This window comes from Conger conger, chromosome 4, assembly GCF_963514075.1.
Source record: "Conger conger chromosome 4, fConCon1.1, whole genome shotgun sequence".
NCBI classification, from domain to species: domain Eukaryota; kingdom Metazoa; phylum Chordata; class Actinopteri; order Anguilliformes; family Congridae; genus Conger; species Conger conger.
Genome location: NC_083763.1, coordinates 44,321,792 through 44,347,868, shown reverse-complemented (window position 1 = coordinate 44,347,868; position 26,077 = coordinate 44,321,792). Strand labels below are relative to the sequence as shown.

General features: G+C 39.6%; 1 protein-coding gene across 1 annotated transcript; it reads left to right on the top strand.

The window, feature by feature from the left end:
- The first annotated feature begins 14,425 nt into the window (after window positions 1-14,425).
- dmbx1b (diencephalon/mesencephalon homeobox 1b) lies at window positions 14,426-23,359 on the top strand. The gene is made up of 5 exons (XM_061240771.1): window positions 14,426-14,549; window positions 19,262-19,427; window positions 19,881-20,059; window positions 21,242-21,629; window positions 22,944-23,359. Exons 2-5 carry the CDS (start codon window positions 19,274-19,276, stop codon window positions 23,357-23,359), a joined length of 1,137 nt encoding a protein of 378 aa, XP_061096755.1. The 5' UTR covers window positions 14,426-14,549; window positions 19,262-19,273.
- The last annotated feature ends 2,718 nt before the right edge of the window (window positions 23,360-26,077 follow it).

The window sequence follows — 26,077 nt, the reverse complement described above, 5'->3', positions numbered from 1 at the left end:
TGCCCTGGGCCAAGAGAGGGATGAGGGACTTGTTCATATACAGGTATAGAACAGCCCATATTCCTGGCCAGTGAATATATCCTGAAACTTATCAAATTCAATCACTCAGTGCTTTCCATCAGCAGTTGTTTTAGAGAGAAATACTGACTACTTTATTTCTTTATTATTATACATTATGTCCAACATTCATATTGATTATTCATAAATGTTGACAACACTGTTACAGTTGTTTTATTCTAGAAATGGTAATGGCAGTAAATAAAGAAGTATAGAGTCCTCAGGGAAATCAAAGGCAAGCTCACAATGTACAGTTCCAACAGATAAAGCAGGGCTTGTTCTAAACATGAATGGAATACCATTAGACAAACTTACAAAAGAAAAGAACTGCTATTGAATTACATGTCAAATCATTTCAGACATAACTTAGATAATATATAAACATATGGATACATACTGTATTAAATTATAATTATATTTATGTATATATATTATACTTATAGAATGATATGTACATAATATAATTTAATATATGTTATGTATGCAGAACTTTGACATGCATTTAAAATGGATAATGTAGCTGCTTTTACAAAATGAGGTTAATGTGTGTGGAAACTGATAAACCCATAAGTCACAATTGACGGCCCCGTGGTGGTAGTTAGGGTCCTAATAAATCATTCATTAAGGACAAAAAGGTAAACAAACATCCATTAATCCAAGCCTTACCTATGCCTCCCCTCTGACTTGTGTTACAGGGGGGTGGGGGGGATTACCAGCAGCAGGAGCGGAGCCCTAACTGTGAAGGCCCTGCCCACCTCTTTACATGGACAGTTGGGCTTAGCATGAGTCCTTTGACTATGACAGGGGAGGCAGAAGTCCAGGGAGGCAGGCAGCAACACTGATGCAGAACAGCTTTGCAGCTACCTCCAGTACTTCTGGAATGCAGCCTTTGTGGAGGAGTCAGATGCGGGGCTGCAGATGCCAGGCGAGCAGTCAATACTGCTTTCCTGCACAACTGGCTGATGGCCATCGCTGCTGCGCTAGCACAACCTTTAAAATGCATCCCCTGAGAGGTGGGGGATTGTCGGAATGAATTCTGCTAAAAGGCTATACTGCTATAGTATAGTATAGTATAGTATAGTATAGTATAGGCTATACTATACTGGCTACATGGAGGATCATGTGAAGACTTTCAACAATTTAAATCCCTTTTTATTTCTCTGCATCCTTGCATTGAAATCCAGAAAATGCTGCCTCATGCAACACACACATACTGTGTATACATGCAACAAGGAAGCATTATTTTTTTAGACAAAGTATCTTCAAGATAACTAAATTAATTAAATTAAAATAAATTAATTGAAGCATATCCGAGGGAAATGGATGTGTAAATGAATTACCTCAGTGTGGAATAGGTAATCAATTATCAGGTTTTTGTAGAGCTGAAAGCTATTCAACAAAATAACAGCCATAAGAAAGTGATGTTTGGACAAATTTGTTGAAGGAATGATAAAAGCAACATATTTCCTTTGATCAGATTTATGTGGTACATGATGGGGTGTGAGAGAAAGAGTAAAGCAAACATGCTGTGTGAGAGTGTTTTTGTTGGTGTATGCGTGAGTGTTTGTGCACAGGTATATACAATGCCTTCCATAATGTGTGGGACAAAATAAAAGACCCATCATTTATTTATTTGCCTCTGTACTCCACAATTGTAGATTTGTAATAAAAACAATCACATGTGGTTAAAGTGCACATTGTCTGATATTAATAAAAGGGCATCTTTATACATTTTGGTTTCACCATGAAGAAATTACAGCAGTGTTTATACATAGTCCCCCAATTCATAGGCCTTATAATGTTTGGGACACAGCAATGTGATGTAAATTAGTCATATTTAGTATTTTGTTGCATATCCTTTGCGTGCAATGACTGCATGAAGTCTGCGATTCATAGACATCACCAGTTGCTGGGTGTCTTCTCTGGTGATGCTCTGCCAGGCCTGTGTCACAGCTATCTTTAGCTCATCCCTGTTTCGGGGGCTAGTCCCCTTTAGTTTTCTCTTTAGCATATGAAAGGAATGCTCAGTTAGGTTCAGATCAGGTGATTGACTTGGCCACTCTAGAATTTACAGTTTCTTTAGCTTTGAAAAACTCCTTTGTTGGTAGCATTAGCAGTATTTTTGGGATTGTTGTCTTGTTGTAGAATGAACTGCCAGCCAATGGGTTTTGAGGCATTTGCTTAAACTTGAGCAGATGTGTCTATACAGTTCAGAATTCATTTTGCTACTAAAGAAGCAGTTATATCATAAATAAAGATAAGTGAGCCAATAAATTCAGGAGCCATACATGGCCAAGCCATAACACTGATGAGGCCTTGATACCATCAGGCTTGATATATCTTCATTTCATCTGTCCAAAAGACATTTTTCCAGAACTGTGGCTGCTCTTTAAGCACTTGGCAAACTTTATCCTGGCCATCTGGTTTTTACAGCTAACCAGTGGTTTGCAGACTCCGTATTTCTGTTCATGATGTCTTCTGTAGACAGTGGTTATTGACAAATCCACACCTGACTCCTGAACAGTGTTTCGGAAATTTGGGACAGGTGTCTGTGTATTTTTGTTTATTATGGAGAGAATTCTTATGTCTTCCTTGGCCTGCCAGTCCCTTTGTGATTAGTAAGCTCACCTGTGCTCTCTTTCTTCTTAATTATGTTCCAAATATTTGATTTTGGTCAGAATGGCTTCTTTGACTTTCATTGGCACAACTTTGGTCTTCATGTTGAAAAACAACAATAATAGTTTTCAAAGGTGATTGAAAGACGAGAGGATAGACTAGGTGCTGACAGCTCTTTTAAACCTTCATTAAGGAGGCAATTAAACACACCTGAGCAGTTGCATGATTCCTAAAATTGTAGCAAATCAGAGGCAAATCAAGACATTATGGGTCGTTGTCCCAAATGTTATGGAGGGCACTGTATGCATGCTTGTGGGTGTGTGTGCTTGCATGTGTGTATGTCTCCATGTATGTGGGCAGTAATTTTACACATTGTGGTTTCACCCTGTAGAAATGTAGAAAACAGCATTTTTATACATTGTCCCCCCATTTTGTGCCATCACCGTGATTAGCCTTAGACCGTAATGGCACTTATGTATAGATATCGTTACTTGTATAGGTATTGTTGTCTTCTAGCTGCCAACTGTGGTATGCTAGTTTGAAAGTTGATTGTACTCTTCAAGGGTTCTGAATTTCTGTATGTTTACACTAGGACTCGGAACAGTACTGTCCTCTCAGGTCCACTTTTGCACTTGTTCTTGTGTTTGATTTGCACTTTGTTGTACGTCGCTCTGCTAAATGCCACGTAATGTAATGTAATGTAATCTCAAGGCACCATAACATTTGGGACAGATGGCTGTAAAACATTGTCTCACATCTTCATTGATGATGTGACTTCTCTGACCACACCATGTAACCACATGTAAATTGTTTGATTACACATGGAAAATTGTGGATTGCAGAGTCAAATCAATGAAAAATATGTCTTTTATCCCAAACATTATGAAGCTTATTGTATGTGAGTTTGTGTGTGTGCGATTGCATACTTACAAAATAATATGTGTGTATATGTGTGTGTGAATGCACACCGTCAGTGTGTGTGTGTGTGTGTGTGTGTATGTGTGTTTGTGTGTGTGTGCGTGTGTTTGTGTGTGTGTGTGTGTTTGTGTGTGTGTGTGTTGTGTGTGTGTGTGTGTGTGTGTGTGTGTTCCTATGCTCTCTAGGGGAGTGAAGGACCTTGTACTGGTTCTGTCTGTGCACCAGCCCTGGCCCCTCTGGCAGCAATGGGTCACTGGGTTAATGCAGGATGAGGTCTTACAGGCTAGCAAGCAAATGATTTTTAAAGGGCTGTTTGTAAAACAAGCAGTAAAACCCAGATTAAGAAAAAAACAATAAAACAATCCCTTCTGTTCGTTGGGTAATAGGGTGTAAGGCCAGATTTATATGTTACAGATGCAGGGCATGAGGCAGTCATACCAGACCCTGGAGTCAAAAAAGAAGGTTTAACAGGCACGTGTGACAGGTCATTTACAGTAAGGGCCTAAGAATTATGACTTTAGGGCCTTGTCTATTTAATCCGGGCCTTGTCCTGTCGAACAGAAAAGCTACTGGTTCCACATCATCCCCCACAGCGAGACATGAAGAATTTGAATAGCTTAATTGGCTATGATGACTTAATTGGCCATGCTGATCACTTCATTAACTCAGGATTAGCAGAAAGAACACTTGCCAAGGAAAAGAAAAACTCAGCCATAGATGCCAAGCTGGGTATAGGATCTTCTGGCTAACATCTAAATATCCCATTTTTCACGGCTTTATGCTCACTGTAATCATCATTTCCAGCTACGGATAAATAATTCCCCTGAAAGTGGCAATAAAATAGACTCGTTTGGTGGCAAAATATGTAATGCTGAGGAGCACAGCAGAATCACTCAGAGTTTTATTGTAATTATCCATTGTGGTGATAGAAACTCCACAGGGTACTGAAATAAGGTGAAGGTATGCTATCACTCGTAAAACCCTGGAGTAGCTTTTAGTTTCTGAATATAGAGAACCAGATGACTCACTGATATTATGAAGGAGAGTTGATAGGATTTAGGAACAAAAGACAGATGTTGCAGGGAATGATATAAAGGGATCGAGGTTAAATTTAGCTGCCAGACTCACCCAAATGAACCTACTTCTTTAAATGAATGAGGAATTTGGGTACATTAAAGTATTACTGAATCCGATAAATCCACTATCCTTCCTAAGTGTGATCTTAGAACTTTCCATACATTCTGGTGGGGCACCAATCAGCTTTTCAAGCATAGCAGTGACTATTCTATGAGCCTCATCTTGCTAGTCAGACGCAGTAATGGAACCCTTATACCACACTATCACTAGCTGCTCACTTGCAAAATAGGGCAAGAAGGAAGTAGCCTACCCAGGGAGCGCAGATGGGCCTAGCATTTTAAATGAATGATGTTCAAACGTAAATGCAGGGGTAACATGAAATGAAAAAGTGGTTCACAGTTTGGCTCGATCATTGGCAATTTAGTATTTGATCAGACATGAAGGTAATCAGGGGAGCTGGAACAATTATCAGTTCATCAAGTTAGCTGATACTTGTTTATATTTCGGGAAAACTGGTCTGCAACTGCACTATGCAATGAGGGAAAGGTGAAATAAACATGGACAGTTAAAACAGACAAATGGTCATTTCAGTATGCTTTATTAGTCAAATATTAGCCTACCACACAAAGTAAGAACAGCAAATGAATCATTAAAGAGGCTACAAAATCAGCTCAATCTCCCTGAAATAATGTGTATGGTATGCCAACTATTTTAATTAATTTTACAATAACATTAAAACAACAAGTATATGTAACACATTCCTTACTGATGTACAGCTACTGCAGCCAATTAAAATAAATAAATAAATAAAATACGCCAATTCTCCGATCATCACGGATAATGGTCCAATTGCTGATACAGTTTCAAAGGATTTGACCAAGTTAGTCCAGCCTAACACATCCCAACGGGAGATCTCTGGAATCACACCAGATTGAAAGTTTTTACCTTTCCTGCTTGGGTGATGCAATTCTTGGTGATATTTTCATAAGCTGTGATATTTATTTGGCTACAGCTAAGCTTCTGTGATAGTCTCCTAGTTATAACAAAACCTCAACTACAGCTAAAACTGAGAATATCCGCAGATAGCTAGCCAATTGACACATAGCTATGATTCCTGTGGCCTGCACATAACCTTTATTTGGGCGTAACCAGATGTGGGGCTGAGACAATCAGGCCCCACAGGCCAATATAGAAAATCTGCTATGACATGCACAGGGGTTCCCTGCAATACTGCCAGGGCTATGGGTTGTGGGGCCAGCCTCACTGACAGATAATTGCCAGCATCAAGCGTCATATGCTACAGTATAGATTGCACAAACAATTTGTATAACTTCGAGTGCATTTTAAAAGAGGAATTATAGATAATATCTATCAAAGGTTGAGAAAGTAAATGAGAGATAAGAGTGCAATACTGCCAACTAGTGATGGGGCCAGGCCCCACTGGCCCCTAATGTGGAGACACCACTGATTATTACATTATTACATTTTTGGAATTTGGCAAACGCTCCTATCCAGAGCGACGTACAGTTGATTAGACTAAGCAGGAGACAATCCTCCCCTGGAGCAATGCAGGGTTAAGGGCCTTGCTCAAGGGCCCAATGGCTGTGCGGATCTTATTGTTGCTACACCGGGATTAGAAGGACCGACCTTGTGTGTTCCAGTCATTTACCTTAACCACTACGCTACAGGTCGCCCCGATTATGCATCTGTGGGGTATGTTCATTGAACTAAACAAATCTATTATACAAAAAAAAAAGTATAACTAACAATAGTCAGCCTGGTCTACTTTTCAAATGTTTCCACAAAAGCCATATTCAGCCATCTTGTTACATGTTGTAAGATTCTTAAAAAGAAGAGCCACTCTCTTTTTCTCACTCATCTCTCAATTCACACAACCTTACAGTGTAGATTACTTGTTTCATGCAAATATTGGCAGAAGCCTTCACTCTGGAATGCACAATTTTCCCAAAGAAATGTTTATCTTAACCTAGGACCTTGTGTACTCGACATACATTCACAGCCTAACAACCATCTTATATGAATTATACCTTATCTGCCGTGTTTGGTTGTTTGTTGTATGAGCTTGATATGCACAGTCTTGTACGTCGCTTTGGATAAAAGCGTCTGCTCAATGAAATGTAAAATACTGTTTTACAATCTTAAAAGAGTAGACCCTGGCCAAACCTCATTGCTTCATTGGTTTCTAGTCATTTCAGGTGAATGAAGATCCTGGCGCAGTGGATTCCCACCTCGCCCTGGTGAAGGGTTGAATTTCCCCCTGACAAATCAATTGGCAATCCATCAGTCCGTGCCTGGTGTCTGCTCTCCCCGCTCTCTCCCTCGTTATAAGCCGCTGTAATGAATCACTAATCACCCAGTCACTGATGAGATTCCTCCACCCTATTATCCCCCTAATTACCTCACACTGGAGGCCCAGCCATCGGCCAGCAGGGGGCAGCCCGGGTAATTGATCTCCTGTACAACACTCAATAGTCATCCAGGAGACAAAACCAACAAACAAATTAACGCTGATCTGTTGTAAAAGTTAACAACCTCATGACTTATAGCAGGAATATGCCCTTTCCTGTGTTGTTCTGATGGTAGATGTTTTTACACCTCAGCCACAACGCTTGGCATTGAGCACTTGCATCTTCATTTTACTAGAGCCAAAAAGAAGAGTTTTGACAAAATGGAGGTGAAAAAGCTGAAACAGCTTACCTGGGCTGGCCGGTGGCAGGGCCGGGAAAAGAGAAAACAATGGGCTGAGAGTGTGCACCGGGGGGGGTCGGTTGCGGGGGTGGGGGACTTTCCGGGGGGTCAGTTAAATGCCGGGTCTAGAATGGCTGTCTGACACTCAATCTCTGCCTCCAGGTTGGTAGGCATGGGAGCTATGCCTCTCCAGAGGGCCGTTCAGACCACGACTGGAAATGGAAGCCCTAATTCACCCCGCATCGAGTCATTTGCAGCCGCTGAACTTGGGATTTGTTGGACGGGAGCGAGTCGCCGCGGAGCAAAGATAAAAATGGAAATGGCACCCTATATGAAGTAGAGTGGCAGGGGGGGGGGGGGGGTGGTCTGTCACTGCAACATACGGCGAATGAGAGAGTCAGTGAGTGATACGGCCGATAGAGAGGCTTCATAAAGCAAGAACCAGAAAGGCGTAGTTTACGTTTATTGCACTGCTGCATACACGTGCGTGTTCGATATATTAGCCTGCTAATCACGCTCACTCGTTTTTGATTTGTAGCTTTTGCCACAAATCTTTCAGCACTTTGCAGTGGATACTGCTCCAAGAATATGTGATGCTCCAAAGGAACCAAATTTGCTAAAAAGTGTAACTGAATGCTTTGTCAACATGTGTATTTTTAAAGGGAAACCAGCCAATTTTTTTTTCAGCCCCAAAATATCCTGGCTAGGCCAGTACAATGCAGTTGAAGGCTATTCAGGGTGACTAACCAGCCTTTGTGAACAGTGTGAAGAGAGGAATAGAAAGGGCAGAGTCTGTATATTCCAGTTGCAGTGCAACAAAAGACACAAGAAGGCCCAGATCACACCAGGTTCACTGTGTTTCAATAAAATATATATTTAGACTAGCGTAATTCTAGATTAAAGTTTACCATACATTACTATTACTGGTAGAGTGGTCAGTCAGTGGTCTCCCCCTGCAATCCTACATATCATATAAGACATTTTAACTTATGTATTTCAACATATCTCTTCAAAATCAACTATTAAATCTTAAGTATTTTGACCTTTCCTTCTCTTTTTGTTTATTTTGGGATCCTTCGGGGAATTTTCTCTTACTGGGGGTGAAAGCCTGTCAGAAGTGGTTATTTTCTCCAGTGAAATTATTTCTTTGGAATTTCGATCTCGGTTCAAAGCTGAGTCTGCACTATTATTTTTTTCTTCTCTCTTGTTTTTTCTTTCTTTTTTTATTTTTGAGGCAATGGTGGATTAGGAGTGAGGGGGCTTTGTTTAGACAAAGCAAGGGATTAGGGAAGATTTGCCCCCATAAAGTTCTGGTTTGATGGGGCTTTTATCCCTCCATGTTGCTAAAACTGTGTTGCCCCTGGATTAGACCAGTACAATGGGGCCCCTTGTGCTGGGGCTCTGGCCAAAGGGGAGAGAGTGCAGCACTGGGACCCCCAAAAAAGAGAGAGCAACTGCCAGTGTAAATGAATCAGGCCAGTTTAGGAAAAGCTATTGATCAGCACTGCTCTCTTGGTGGAAATGGCTCAGTGTAACTGAAGCAGCCATGGGATGTATGGGTGCATCCAAATACAGCATATGTATATGAGAGACTTTTACCAACTTGAATCATGCAGGAGCTAAGCTAATATGAAACCCCGTCATGGCCATATTAACCTCTATTAGCAGAGTTCATCACTGTAGACTTACCATCATTGGTAATATATCATAGTAAAAAAAGGCTTTCTAGTGCATATTGACAATGTATGCATACTGTAACTGAGTGAGAAAGAGGTTTTGAACCACCAGTTGATAGTGTCAGCTAGAATTAGCCTACAGGTTACCATTTATTTGTTTCACTACCTTTCAGTAGTTAATCCTTGCCTCTTGACATTTGTACAATAATAAAATTGTCCACCACAATTAAATTACTTTAATTAAAAAGAGTCCAGTTCAGAATTAATCCAACTAATAATTATCAGTTGGATACTTATTCCCCAAGTAAGAAATGTCAATGTTGACATTCCTGAATAAGGCAAAAGTGTGTCTAGTTCTAAATTTAATAGCAGTAGTATTGGTTTACAGATGCTGTAAAAGTTCACTGTTTAATTTGCATTTACATGACCCCTCTTTGTTTTGCACTTGCACTAGACTTTCATCTCCAAGTAATGGCATGTCCCTTTTACTGTAAATCTATAGTTGCTGCTGTTATAACAAGGAAAATATCACCTGTTAGTAAAACTGGTGAACACCATCCTTTATGCCACCTCAGAGCAGGAATGCAGGGCCCACAACAGAACAGAAGTCAAATAAGAGTCATAAAACTGTTTTTGACACTACACACAGTAGAATTATTTTGCACTATTGCCCCTGGTCGTGCCACAAAGGAAGTCATACATCAGGTGCATGTTGGATCTACACTAATGGTTTTCTCTCTGATTCCAGTGGTTACAGATGGTGTCGTAATATACCATATGATTAAATGAACTTCATGAACTAAAATGTTGGTTATGAACTACTTTTTTTTTTTTTTTATCATTGTAGTAGTAGAATTCATCAAACATTTGATGAACAAAGTGTTGTTAAAACAATACATTTAGAAATATAATTAAAATGTAACAGTATGTCAGTGTAATAGTATTCTAAGTAACTGTTTATTGTTTTTGCTCAATTAGTATTAATTATAGAGGTAAGAGGTTAGTTTTTTAAACGGTGTGTGTGAGAGGGAGAGAGAGAGAGAGAGAGAGAGAGAGAGAGAGAGAGAGAGAGAGAGAGAGAGAGAGAGAGAGAGAGAGAGAGAGAGGCATGGAGAGAGAGAGAGAGAGAGAGAGAGAGAGAGAGAGAGAGAGAGAGAGAGAGGCAGGGAGAGAGAGAGAGAGAGAGAGAGAGAGAGAGAGAGAGAGAGGCAGGGAGAGAGAGAGGGGGAATGACATTGTGGCCAGGTAAAAACTTTGTGCACAGAGATTTATGGGAGAGATGGTAGACTCTTGTCAGGAATAAAGGGATTTAAGGATAATAACAGGGTACCGTTGAATATTAACAGAAAGGGGATCGGTCCCTTTAAACCAGGTATCTAATTCTGAGCAGGAAGAAAAAAATCTTTAAGATGAAGGCTCTGCTAATAACATGTCCAAGAGATGGCTCCTGGCAAATTGCTTTGTTATTCTTGTCAAAAAGGTCCCTAGGAAGCAGTCAATTTTAAACCATACATCAAAATGATTAATTGCCCTTAAATGAGCAGATGCTGGAATACCCTTGAATGGAGGCGGAGGGGCTAAAGCTTTTTTTGGATTGCAAACGTAATGTATTCATGAAGTTGCGAAACATCATTATTATATTAATTAGCTATTAGTGCCCAACACTGGCTGCAAGGTATTTTTTCTTTATTGGATTTTTTACAAAGCCGACGAAGGGACGTCTCTCACCCTTGCTGTGTTATATAATGCGAATAATACCTTCAGTGAAGTTGCAAACGGTCCGACGTAGCTTTCCGTAATTAAAGTCCAAACTACGTTACCGTTATTGCAGCGCTGGTAGGTTTTGCGTGTTGCAGGAGGCTAGGTATCAACTCTGCAAATGTACATAAATATAGGCTACTCTTATACAACAGAGCCGAGATTAATGGATAAAGTTATTTAAACCATGAAAATACTTCATTTTTCAAAGATAATGAGAGCAAAGACGACAAATCACATTAAAACACGATTTTACTTGTTAAAGCATGAATAGAACAAAAAAAGTTAATCGGTATAGAAAAAACGACTGCGTGAACTAAGCCCGCGGAAAACTGGGCTGAGTGTGGAAAAGGAAAAAAGGAGGAAATGTTGGAAAGTATATGCACTAAACGGTGAAGGGGGGTCCTAGTTGCAACGCTAAAGACACTCTTAATAGGAACCTGTCCTGACACTTGCGTTTAAACCCTTCAGATGCGCTGGACATTAGACGGCATTAAGTACTGAAGAAAGCTGATTTGTGGAAGAGGGGCTGAGAGGAATTCCTTCTCGCTTTAATTGCTTTAGAAACGGTTCCCACAAAGAGACATTGCCCAGATTTACCTCCCGTTTAAGTTCTTATTTCCATCGGTTCACAAGTTAAGCCTCTTTTTCTCTCAGACCCAAATACTCAGTGATATATCGGAGTGACAAAAGACAGAAAGGGACATAGGGTCGAACTTCCCAAAGAACTTCCAAAAGAAGTGGTGGAAATATAAAACTTTAAGTTTGGAGGTTGAAACATAGTTTTCCATGATTCAGTGACATCTGAAATATATATGATAATAATATTATCGTGATTATTATTATTATTATTATTATTATTATTATTATTATTATTATTATTATTATTATTATTATTATTCGGCCTATAATTAGCGTTGTTGTTATTATTGTTCTTATTATTATCAGTATTATTGATGTTGTTATTGGTGGTGGTGGTTGCTGTTAGTGGTGGTGGTAGCAGTATAGTGGTTTTATTGGTACAGTAGAGATAAGTGATTACAGTAAGGGAAACAAAAGTAGAAGATTAAACAGAATTAAAGAATACACAGTTGTTAAAGCGTCAATCACACAGCATATACATGAATGGCATTGTGATCACATTGATTGTGATTTTTTATTTTATTTGTTAATTTTAGAGGAATATAAAAAAACCTGTTTCATTATTTCGGATTAATTGTGTTTTGGATCACTTGATAAATATATTAAAAAGGATTTGCATACTTTCTAGACTACTGATAAACTGCTGTATGGAGATTTTACTACTACTACTACTACTACTACTACTACTACTACTACTACTACTACTACTACTACTACTATTATTATGATTATTATTATTATTATTATTATTATTATTATTATTATTATCAGTAGTAGTAGTAGTAGTAGTAGTAGTATTATGATGATGATGATGATGATGATGATGATGATGATGATGATTCACCTAATTAGTTGAAGAAGTAGAAGTAATAATATAAATAACAAAGGCTATATTCAAAAATGAATAATTAATTTTCAAAGCTTTTTTCAATGGCTATCTTTTAACAAAAAACAAACACACTTGAAGTAGGCTATTTAATATTGCACCTGTCTAATTAAACTAGGCCTATCATAGCAAAGTTGCAAAAACGCGTCGTAAACTGTGCGCTCTGTTTTCCTTGAACACCTGTAGACACCTTGCGCTCAAACCATTAATTTCAGATTAGGCCCTATTTGTTGGCTTTCGTGCAGCCTACAATCTGTGTATGCATAAACCTGATTTTCCACATATAATAAACGCAGTTACTCAGTCTGGATCTGATTTGAAATTACAGATATATTCAGCACAGAAGAAACATTCTCAAATCACACCATAGTCTAAAAAGTTATTTACTTTAGTTCGGGATATATTTATTGCACGGACATACCGATGCTGTGACAACAGTAGCCTATAGCCTGTGGTCATAATATGGAGTCAGAATGTATAATATTCGCCCTTTCTATTGGATGTTTTGTCTACCATTTAAATTCATGCGGATGAAAACATGACGAAAGATAAAATTCAGTTTTGAATTTCCACCCTGCCTCTCTCGTTCTTAAAGAATTTCAACAAAATATGCAAGCCTTACGTTAAAAGGCTACTTTTCGCTGCCCTTAATTCCAGCCTAAACGGTTTTGCTCCGGGAGAAGAAATCTTTTCTAAAAACCTTCAAGAAGAGAAGGGCATTATTGTTTTAATCCTCTTACCAGCAGTCATTTTAAGACAGGGGTTTTTGGAGGCTGAAATGGCGTCTTCTCTCCACAATCCTAACCTAAATCCTTCAGGGCCGGGAGAGATTCTAAAGGCAGTACCCTGGCATCTATTAGCGATCTCTCTAAAGGCTTTCCACCGCGCTTTCTCTTGCAGTACCATGACAAAGCCGAAAAGCAAATAAAATGAACGCATGAGTTATTCAACTTACTATACTCCAAAGAAATTGATCCATGTTACCCAAGGGCAATTTATGTGCGTGTATGTTTTATACAGCCTACCTGAGTACAGCATGAATAAAAACACATCGTTACAAATTCACTCTGACCCCCAAGATAAAACATTCCTTCATTTCATTTTTTTGGAAACTCCTTGTGATGTAGCCTATGTTTTGGACGTTAAACCGAAACATTTTTAAAAAAACTATATGTACAGGAAACCATGAAAGAAAACTGTTCATGAAATTAATTCAATGATTGGGGGGAAATAAAAACAGGCCAACGGAAAAACTTGTTTTCTGTGTTAACTCCGGTTAGATACTTTGAATAGCAGCACAATAAATGAACGTATGAATTGCTGACTGCTTATTACAATGGTAGTGCTAAAGCACGAAACTTTCATATGCAAGAAACGCATTTTCTGAAATGTAAAAGTTAATTACAATTACAACTACAATTTTATCATTTGGTTATTACAGCTGCTGCCTAACACCACAATCCATACAACAAGATCAACAACAACAACAACAACAACAACAATAATAATAATAATAATAATAATAATAATAATAATAATAAATAACAAATGTCTATCAATTGGGTTACGCAATTGATATGAAAGCCTCATTGTATTGACTTATGTCTCTTAACCGTACTTTCTGATATTCGACATGATACTTCTCTTTTTCATCTTTTGGTTATTTACAGTGGTTATGTCGAGAAAATTGTTGTGGTCCTCATACTTAATTAACTGCTGTTAAACTATATTTCACGTGTGAATCTATAAATGTGAAGGTTGTGTATTGGTTGCTGACAGCATGGCGTGGACGTTCAGATTTCGGAAGTACGTGTTTACGGGCACAAGTCTGTGAGAGAAAAATACCCTCCTCGTTTGATTGGCGCAGCAGAGGACCACTGGAAATCTTGTATGACCTCACGAAGCGCTCTTTAAAATCCTTCCCGAACGTTGGCCCGGTAGATGGCAGCTCCCTAGATCCCGTGCCATTCGCGAAAGCCACTGGAGACAGCAACACACAGAGAGCAGCAGAGTTCCTGCTTCCCTCCATACTACTGTACAGTAGATGGACTTGCTGACAGCGTAAAACGAATGAAGACAGGGAAATAAGGGACGAAACTTGAAAACAAAACCAACTGACTTTGGAGAAGCACAGCCCAGCATTTACAACCACTTTTGACAGGATAACTAATAACGGTCAAGGGCGGCTGGAAGTGGCAAGTTTTGTCGAGGTAAGAACTTTAGAAGCATTTGAAATGAGTATACGCAAAGCTGGACATTCACCGAAAATAACTCCGTCGAATAACGTAGCATTGTTAACTTTTAAGTCTGTATTAAGTGATTTCGGTATAAAATATGTGTGTGTGTGTGTGTGTGTGTGTGTGCTTCAGTGTGCGCGCGCGTGCGTACGTGCGGGTATAACTAAACCATGTAAAATTGAAAGACATCAAGAATTGTAATTTCGTATTTTTAGAGATTTAGCACGTTGTGCTGTACATTCTTAGATATTTATATGAAACAGTTGTGTGTGCACAAACTTTTAGTTGTGTGTGCACAAACTTTCAGAAAGTAGTGTCACCGTCGCTTAGCTTACATTTGCGTGAATGTAATAGATAAATCTCTTATTTGAGCATTTTATTGTTGGCCTAATAGCCGACATACTGTAGGTTGCTGATACTAAAATTCAGATTAAGGGAAAGCAGTAAACTTTCCGAGTCATCATAACTTCGGTGGAATCTGACATTAAGGAAGCTTTAGGACTATATTACACACCATGTCCCCCATGCCTTATTGTTAAAAATGCAGTAAATAAATTGGCGTACTTGTGATTCATTTGACCTGTGCCATTTAATTTTCCCGTTGGTTAAATTGAATTGAAGGGAAAATAGCCTACAACTTCGACAAGATTATGGAACTTAAATTATGGAAACAGCCACGAAATGTCGTCATCATTATATTGAATGCTATGTTTTAATGAATCAAAGTCATAAATGTACTTGGTAAAGGGCCAAAATGTATGCAGGTGATAGTTTCAAGCTTGTCACGCTTAATGTGGCTTTCTGCTGCATAATGCGTAAGAATTCGTTCTTCGGTTATCTCAGAATTCCGACTAACAAAAACATTTGGACAAGGTCTGACATGGAAAAAGAGTTATGTGAGAAACCATGTAAAGTGCAATTATTAAACGACTACAAATAACTGCCACGACGTCGCTGATACGTTAATAAAAGCAACAGATGATTTTAAAACGATTACAATTACATGTAAATTAGTGTAAATATGAGAATTGTTCTGTACCCGCCTCTAGTGCTCGTCTGTGAGTCGCTTACGGGTGCCTAAGGCCGCTTAACAATAGCTATGTTAGTATTCCCCCATTTCACTGGATCAAATAATAACATTGTAAATGCATACACGTTTAATGAAGCTTTAATAAGAAGAAAAGCACCTCATACTGCTGCCGCAGGCTTACTGACACTGCTCAAAGGTATAGGATGGGTGGACGAATGGGCAAAAAGTGAGGAACAGATATCCGACCAATTTAAATAATGCACTAAGTACCCTGTTACCCTGTTGTACAAAACAGAAATATTAATTGGACCTCATGTTGTGTCATTTTTGATTAACACTCCAGTTGATTAACACTCCAGGCGATTTATTCCGTGAAACCACACACACACGCACGCGCTAGAGCTCTACACACACACACACACACACACACACACACTGTCCGTGTCGCGCTGATGATAAATGAAGAGCTCTGTAGTCCAACCCTATTTGCAACTACATTACACGGAGAACAAACTGGGGACCAGCATGCATATTTTAACGCAGAGATCTAATACATCTCAGCCACTCCGAGCCCCCGGGCGATCGGATAGGGGGCCACGAGAAAGAGGCAGAGAAACGGCCCCCATTCAAGTCAAATGCTTAAGAGAGTAAAGTAAACGTAGCCTATATTATAGCACCTTCCGTCCAGGAGAATTAAACTGATCTCTTTGCCTAAGGTATAAGAGCTTATAAAACATTCCTGTTTCTATGTGGCCTGCACTAGACCCACAAGTGTCATTTACAATCAAATCTGTTCATCTTCAATAAGCTGGCATTATCCTTTTTGGGCCAGTGGTTATACTTAATTTAGGTAAGAGTAAAAAACTTTAAAAAGGACTGCATTTCGACATTTCTGAATTTGGTTTGGCAGTACACGAAACACGTCGTAAAGGAAAATAACGTGTAAATTATGTGTACCCTGTCCAGTAATAGACAGCAACAACGATGTAGTAATAATAATAATAATAATAATAATAATAATAATAATAATAATAATAATAAATAAATAAAAGAACAACATATTTGGTGTCTCAATTCTGCCAACTGGTATGGTTTGCCACAAATTATTGAGGTTTTGATTGTTGACTCATCTGTTGTTCTTTTGTACAATCGTCGTGAAATGAACTGTTGAAGTATAAGCGCCCCGCAGACGCCCTGAGGCCAGTCGGAAATCAGGTTATCTTCCGAATAAAACATTAGATTATAGACAACATGGGTCAAGTACAAAAAAACATTTTTACTTTTCCAAAGAAGACGAATGATGATGATGATGATTACCACTACTACTACTACTACTACTACTACTACTACTACTACTACTAATAATAATAATAATAATAATAATAATAATAATACGTATTATATTTATCTTATTCTAATATTTCTAAAGATATAATAATCAGCAGAATATTAACCAATATGTCATCGTCATAAATTGAAAGCAATTTGGTAATTTTGTCATTTTCTTGGAACATGTTCATAAGTATCCTTAATTTGTAATAGGCAAGACAATTAAATATTATTTACAAAATATCTCAGGCAGTTTTACTATCCTCTTCCTTTTGGGGACCGACACTGAATGAACTAATGAAGTAAGAGTGTAAAAACTAGGATATTCAAACAAATAAATAAAAAAACAATCGTGGAACAAATAGTATTGAAAACAGAAATATGAATATTAAGCTTGTAGAACTTAATTTCCCAACAATTTGAAGCACTTACAATGTACATTAAATAAAAGCTAATTAAATTTCTTGATCGGAAAGTTGAATTATGAATTACCATTTAAGTATAGTCCTATTTGTACTTGACTGCTAACATTCAAGGCGTATTGAATGTCCGAAATCTCTTGGCTGTGCGTTTATCATTACACAAAATTAATAATGTGCAGATATAACCTATGCCAGAGCAGATTTTTTATAACTGTTCAATTAGTTGTCACGTCGGAATCCTATATTTGAAAAATATGACAATTTAAAATACGCGAGTTTCAGCCCCTACGTGTGTCCCCAGATACTCGACGTGTATGAGAAGATTTATATATTCTCCTCGTGGTCCCTTAACAGTTTTAGCCGGTTGGTGCTCCAAGATATTCCCTCTTGACAAAGAACGCGATAGTAATACATATCTAATCATGTCCTGCAGCAATACATTTTTATATTAGCAAAACTATTAAATTCGTATTAGATTTGTTAAAACTGCAAATATTATCAGTTCTATTTCTCATACAGCCCTTGGTTATTGATTTTCTATTGCCATTATGTAGGCCTAGGTTTAAAAAAAATATGCAGTACACATTAGTAAAAAAAAAAAAAATTAGGAATAAGATAGAAAGAAAATAATATTCGCCATCCAGATCCAGTAAGCATGAATCTTTACAGCAAAGTTGTTATGTTTTTTTTATGATTCTTGTTATGTAATAAGCTGATCTCAAAACTTCCACGTCCTTTTTAAAGGGTAAAATATTAACATATATTAGCGTTGATTTTGAGTGTCCTTGTGTGGTTGATATACGATTTACCAAAAATCATAATGGAATATTAGAGTACATTTTACTCCAGTAATTATTTCAAAAGCGAGATTTTCAGGGGATTTGTGTAATTGCAATCATTGGGAAATGGTGTAATTAAATTCACTCAAAACCATGTCACACTACATTAACTGGAAGAGAGATGATTATCCCAATTAGAACCCTAATGTATAATTAATGACTTTGGTCAAGTAATAATTTGATGTTAACAGATAACACTTTTGTTTCAGAGATGATTATTTCACCTCGCCCTAAAGCAGATACTTATTTATAATATTTTTATTTATTTCAGATTTCCAGCACTATCGTATCGAGCGTTGACGAGTGTCAACTAGGCCACTAACCCGATACGGCCAAAGACGGCTATGTACTAGAAGTAGTATCTCACGACCATAAAACAATCATAGCCTACAATGCTATTGTAAAGACAAACATTTTAAAAAATAGGTAGGATGGAATTATTTGATTTTACAGATAAGAAAGTAAATAAATACATAAATTAACAACATCCTTAGTGAGGCTAAAATAAACGGATATTCCCCATTGATCAGACACCACTTATATGTAAATCATAAAACTATGCTTAATTACGGACCGCCCGCTGTTTGCAAAAAAAAATGTTATAGCCTATATTTTAATGTAAAAAATCAACGAGAATTTGTTGACTGCTGGTGGAAAATTGAAAACACTACTGGAAAGGATCAGGTTCCCTGGTTGCTTAATGATATATAAAGACGGTTTAACAACAGTAAACACAATTTGTCTGATGGACAGAGATGTTACCCCCTGGATAAATTGTTTTCTCATTTCAACATTAGCAAAAACGCATGCGTTTGTTCTTTTCACTGAGTCATTAAGGCAGTGTTGCCAGTAGTATATGTAGGCTATGTCTTGATGTATTTGAAAATATAATTGTCACATAAATATCTCATTGCTTCAAGGCAGCTTGTTTTAACCGATAAGAGATCCCGTTACGGAAATCAAACAATGGAAAAACTACGCAAAATGGATTATTGCCCAATAAGACCAGATAAATTGTTTCAAGTTCTAACCCCACCATCTCACATCTTGTTTACTTTTTCGAAGGTGCCAGCCGACATGCAGCACTATGGAGTTAATGGATATTCTCTTCACGCAATGAACTCTCTGAGCGCCATGTACAACCTTCACCAGCAGGCAGCGCAGCAGGCCCAGCATGCGCCAGACTACCGGCCGTCTGTGCACGCGCTCACCCTCGCAGAGAGATTGGCTGGTAAGAAACATCTCATTCTCATCGAGCAGCACAACCGGCGCACATGCGCAAAAACTTTAGCGATCATCACACATTATTTACCTTGTGTGTGATGTAATTGTATGACAGGATGCAACTTTGAATCAAGTATAAAAATAAATGTTACAACTGAAATTGAGCTTTCGAAAAAAAAAAAAAAGCGCATATACTTCTCGTCACTGCTGTTCTAAGGTGGTTCCTATAGCTCTTGATTTTATATTATTTATTTTAGCCATTTAGTTTTTTTTTAGTTCAGTTATAATTTAGTCTCCCCCTGCTTATTGCTCCACGGCCACCTGTCAAATACATTTGATTTTGCATATAATAGCAGTGACATCTCAGGAAAGTAGGCGTCCTAGGGGAAGTGAATGTTGTGACCGGTCCATTAATTAAACTGGCCACATCCCTTCTCTTCCAACGGCTGCACATTTCAAGACATCATCCTTGAAGCTCGCTATGGTTCCCAGCACCGCAAGCAGCGGCGGAGCCGCACAGCCTTCACTGCCCAGCAGCTAGAGGCGCTGGAGAAGACCTTCCAGAAGACCCATTACCCTGACGTAGTGATGCGGGAGAGACTGGCCATGTGCACCAACCTCCCAGAGGCCCGCGTCCAGGTACGGCAGCGCCACGCCCTGAACCAAACGGAACCTGAGCTGAGAACTAGAAGGTTCTAACTGACATTTTCCAAAAAAATGAGTTGGGGTCACAAATATGTTCTTTATAGGGCACTAAATACGTGTGAAGTTTTATTCAAAAATACTGTTTAAAAGTATGAAAAAATTTAAAGTCATATCTGCTTTGAACCCATTCACTTTGGAATATTTGAAGCTCAATATCTCAAAACTCTCAGAACTCAGATAGAAACTTGTAATTCCTAGCTCAAAAACTATGGATGAAAATCTTTACTCACCTAATCACTGTTTAAGCAAATATGCTGACTGAACAATGGCCATTAAATCTTTCATTCAAAGGAAGCAATTGTTATGCACTCCTCCTGAACAATGGAAATCAAAGACAGATCGGAAAATATAATTCAGAAGTTTTTCCAGCGTTTAACCTAGAACATGTATAACAAATGACATTTGCATTTTGCTGGCTTAGACCTGTGGAAGAAATACAGGAGCACACACAGGAATGTAGGGATGGAGAAATATCAGACAGTTGGGGGAAATGAGCTTAAAATAAATGTACAATTATGCAAGAAAATATTTAATCTTAACTGAGAATTCATACCATGAAGTTCATTAAAAAGACATTGTTATTCTATTTTGTTGATTTAATACTGTCGGAAAAAAAACAAAAAAAGCATTGTTTCAGGAGTAAAGGTTTACGATTTTTTAAATATGCACTTAAAATATATACCTGTTGGGTGGCCTGCCCTGTTTAAGCACTGTTGTTGTATGTGAATGGGCTTCATGCTTGGATTTCAAACCCAGGCTATGCTGGCACCAGCGGAGGCAGGTAAACTCAGCTGGTTGGGGCGGCAGATGGCTGGCATAGTATTTCAGGGTTTGGGGGGAATTTCATTTGGTGGGAAGTCCGTGTTTTATCAATGCTGCAGAGATCCCCTCTGTTGGCGGGGCATCCAGTCAAAGTACATGTGAAGTGCCCTGCTCTGACTTACTATCTGTGTGAGCTTTACTGAAGGGAAAGAGGAGAACGACTGTCTAAACTTTTTCAAAATGAGAAGGGAGGTGCCAACACAAACGTACAGTATATGAACTTCAATATTTGGACTGGAACGAACCTGGACGGTACGGTCTTGGCCCTTAATCTAACTGTGCGTCTCCCCCCAGGTATGGTTTAAGAACCGCCGCGCCAAGTTCCGCAAGAAGCAACGTAGCTTGCAGAAGGAGCAGCTGCAGAAGCAGAAGGAAGTGTCGGAGGGGCCGCAGGAGGAGGGCAAGGGCGAGCCGCCCGCCACCTCCGTCTCGGAGGCGCACACCCCTCCCCCCTCCTCCTCTTCGTCCTCGGAGGCCGAGCGGCCTCAGCACCTCCTCCCGGCGGAGCTGAGCGTGGAGGTGAACGTCACGTCGGCCGAGCAGTCGGGCAGCGAGTCCGCCGCCGAGGACAACACCGACAAGGAGGAGGAGCTGAAGCAGCTGGGGGAGGGGCCTAAGGGTGATGTCAGCCTGCTGCCGGGCAACACTTCACCGCCCTGCAAGCGTCTCAGCCCCAAATCTGGTGAGTAATAGAGGAATACTTCTTCAGAACGCAACGTGTATTTTACATGTTGTGTAGCATGTTTTAAGAAAAAGATACGAAAACCAACTGAGGTCTAATTGGATTGAACCAAACAAAACAAATTAATAAATGTAACCTAGTGTTAAAAAAAAGAATGAACCTTTTTAGGTTCTGTTTTACCTTTGACACCAATGATAACATTATATGGAATGAGAGAATGTATATTGCGAATTTCCAAATGTACCAACAACCTAGAGATTACCCAGGGCTATTTTCAGTTGCTTAGAACAGTAGTTTTTCCTATTACTTTTACTATTAGAAGAGTCATTCCATAAGCAAGTGGTATTTGAAAATTAACCGCCTGGTACTCCTTCTACAGTCCAAAGACATGCAGTTAGACTAATTGGAGACTCTAAATTGCTGGAATGGCTGAGTGAATGGTGTGTGGGCCCTGTGATGGATTGGCAGCCTGCCCAGGGTGTATTCTGCCTCGCACTCACTGCATGCTGAGATCCAGCCATGACCCATGACCCTGTCCAGGACTATGCAGTTTAGAGAATGAGAACATGAGGTGGAAAGTAAATGTTGCTCTTATCCAGCAATAAGTGCTTGATGGGGCCAAACAAACAACTTCCAATTTTCTCATTGAACAACATTTGATAACTATTAACACATGAAAATAATGGAAGCTCTACTAGCTCAGCGCTACTCAAATCCAGGTCCTGTGGGCTGCAGTTTCTGCAGGTATTTGCTCTTACCTTGCGCTACACTACCTGATGTCTCTAATTATTTGACCTGCTTGGTTCAGATAATAAGCTAACGAGTGAAATAAGGTGGTGTACCGCACAGTTGAAGCCCGCAGGACGTGGAGTCGAGTAGCGCTGCACTAGCTAATAACAGTTTCCATACAAGTACATAAAAACATTTCACATTCAATTCACTGGTGACAAATCATCTTTATGTGCATTCTTAAAATTGTAAAATTTGGGAAAAATAGCATTTGGGGGAAAAAAGGTGCAGAATGGTAAAAGAGTAGTAGTACAGCGGATTTAAAATTACATTACATTATTTGTATTTGGCAGACACTCTTATCCAGAGCGACGTACAGTTGATTAGACTAGGCAGGAGACAATCCTCCACTGGAGCAATGCAGGGTTAAGGGCCTTGCTCAAGAGCCCAATGGCTGTGCAGATCTTATTGTGGCTACACCAGGGATCAAACCACTGACCTAGAGTGTCCCAGTCATGCACCTTAACCACTATGCTACAGGCCCCCTACCCTATGTGATATCCTGTTTTTCCTTCCCCTCCTCAGACTCCCCGCTCAGTTCCCCGCCCCTCCCTTCCTCAAGCGGCGTCGGCAGCGGGATGGCGCAGAGCAACTCGTACGCCTCCTCCCCGCTCAGCCTCTTCCGTCTGCAGGAGCAGTTCCGCCAGCACATGGCCGCCACCAACAACCTGGTGCACTACTCCTCCTTCGACATGAGCGCCCCCTCCTCCATGCCCTACCTGGGCATGAACGTCAACATGGCGGCTCCACTGGGCTCTCTGCACTGCCAGCCCTACTACCAGTCTCTATCCCAAGCCCAGCAGGTCTGGAGCAGCCCTCTCCTGCAGACCCCCCCCGGCAGTCTCCCCAGCCTCAACAGCAAGACCACCAGCATAGAGAACCTGCGGCTCCGCGCCAAGCAGCACGCTGCCTCCCTGGGTCTGGACACTCTGCCCAACTGACCCCCCGGGACTTCCGCCCAGCCGAGAACCGTTCCCCCCCCCCCCCCCCTCACACTGGACCTCAGCTTCACCCAACCCCCGCCACCTGCAGCTTCATCTGGAACCGGTTCCCAAGATGACAACCAGCTTCAGCTACTAGCATTGGGACTGAAGGCGTCACCGGATTTTTCCCAATGTGAGCCTAGAGCTCAATATCTCACCTGAGCACATCACATATGCAAGAGACAGTATTAACCCTTCCGGGAAAAAAAGTATGCACTTCACTTAAAAAAGGGAATAATCCAATGATAAACACTGCATCATCCACAGTACATTCAGATTTTTTTTATGTCAGCTACAGCCGAAGACTTACGGCAGTGGCGTAGACTGCTGCATTTAATTATTTCTCAAAGAAAGAGGCGAAGGACTTCCTTTAAATTCTTCCATGAGCTCCTCTTCAGCCGACTGGTCCTGATCAGAACTCACCGCATTCTTCAGACAGTCTGCCTGCGCTTTTCACCAAGGATCTACTCAGCTTTGTATATAGCCTCACACATTTGTTCACATCTCCCTGGTTTGTGTGTCTAAGTCAGTGTCGCCTTCTGTGAAGAAGACTGTGAAGAAAATATTTAAAACTTTTTTTATTTCCCCGTTGTGACGGTAAATAAAGGGGACAAAATGGAGTGAACTCAGACTCTTCAACAATGCAAATGTACATAGAGGCTGCCCGAAGGTGGGACTACTTTCAACACAATGACCATAAGATTAAAACTGCTATGTTGCGTACTTTGTCATTGTCTGTCCCGTTTATGTATCCCTTGATTGTTTAATTAAATGTGACTAATTTATATGTTTTTATGCACGGGATTAAACCACATATATGGAGAATATCCTGACAATGACAAAATAATTTAAATGACTGAATGTGCACGATTTTAATTACTTTTTGCCTGTGGCAATAGCAACTTTACGGTATGCCAGTGTAAGCTCTGTGTAATATGAATTCCACTTCAACAAAGTGGTTGTAAGACAAGCAAGGCAAGTAACCTCAGTTTCTATTACCCTTCACAGTTACAGTTGAATATGCATATGCAATTCTTTACCAGATAAATGAACATGAACTAGACTGGAATCGATTGCATTCAGACTGAGCTTTTAACATCATTGGCCAAATGCTGATTATGATATTGGTTTATGTCACTGTTTGACTGTTTGTTGCATACCTGTATCTTGGGCAAAACAAACCGACTTCTAAATCCTCGGAAACCCCGCCTCAAATTAGACCCAATCAGTTTGTACAAAGTTAATACAAATGTCATATAAAAGGGCTAGAGACACATAACTAGAACCTAACACAGTTTTTCAACAGTCTCACTGAACGTTAACCAATAGATTAGGTGATGTGGCACTTCCTGTTGGGACATAGGAGTTGTTAGAGCACTTCTAGAAACTTCTCCAGTCAGTCTCCTGCATGTCTCTCCTTGTTGAAGACTCTGAATTCTTCCACTGATATTATGAAAATGATTTTATTTGTAAATTATAAAAGATCTGTAAATGTTATTTGAAAGGGGATATGTACATTTCTCATTTGTTGTAGACTGAGAAGTATCATTTGGAAGGGAGAACCTACAGTCCAACTCTCCCTCGTTTACGATTGTATCAAAATTTGGCGACAGCTCCGCACCTTAAAAGGAGGCGGTGAATGCTATAAACGGTAGTCTGGGTGTCTATGTAACTCTTCCTGTCAATTTCCATTGTCACTGTGATCATGGAACAGAATGATCACAGTTCATTCATGGGCTATCAGGCCAAACTGTGAAGGTCAAATGGGTGAAAACTGATTCTGATAAAAGTTTCCCTAACTTAATAAAGTAGGTCTTAAAGTGGTATGTTGTAAAATCCTCAATAAAGTATTGTTTGGAGATATTTATACATAAGTCATCCCTCCATGTGTCTTTGTTTGGTGAAAGTACTGACCAGTTAGTACTGTAGGTGATTTCATTGATATCCCACACTAACTTTTGTGGCTAAGTACATTCTTCGTGTTACTTTTTGAGGCCGAAAGGCAAGAAAATGCGATAATATGTGTCTCTCATGGAATGATACTTTCCCATTAGGCTGTCTAAAGGAATGCAAAGAATTGCATTGTAAAATGTCACCGAGAGACCAGTCTGGACTAGAGTGCATAGCTCACAATGTGCAATACCGTATACAATCAATATCATTTGTCCTGGTGCAATGTCTATGCACATGGAATTCCAGATTGCATAGCTGACAACATGCAATATGAACACTCAATATAACTGATCAAAGTGCCGATGTTCAGATGTGGCGCGATGGAATTCCTCTTTTGTGTGTGTGTGTGACACCAACATCAACACCAAAGATAATGAGTAGAGAACATTACTTCAATCATGTATGACAATGATAAAATCACGTATTTCATATGCACCCAATGCATATTCTTTCAATATGGGCAATCTTATGGACGGAAAAGTATATTTTAGATGTACTGGCGGTGAGACCAATGCTGAGTAAAAGTACGGTAACGCTATTTTGGCATGAGCGTGGCCAAAAGAACTAGCGAACGGTCTGTGGAACAGAGAGAAGAGGGCTTTCTTCCCAGAGCTAATTTAGAAAGCTACAGTTTCTTTCCCCCTCGGTTTCTTTGCATCAGTGGCATGGTGTCGGTGTGGAGGCGGTTCCCCCCAGGCTATGTGTGAATGAGATTCCTCTCTC

Excerpts from the sequence above, each read along its gene's own strand:
- dmbx1b (XM_061240771.1), top strand. The coding sequence starts at position 19,274 with ATGCAGCACTATGGAGTTAATGGATATTCTCTTCACGCAATGAACTCT. Across the intron at positions 19,428-19,880 it reads CCTCGCAGAGAGATTGGCTG|ACATCATCCTTGAAGCTCGC; the intron begins GTAAGAAACATC and ends GCACATTTCAAG. Across the intron at positions 21,630-22,943 it reads GCGTCTCAGCCCCAAATCTG|ACTCCCCGCTCAGTTCCCCG; the intron begins GTGAGTAATAGA and ends TCCCCTCCTCAG.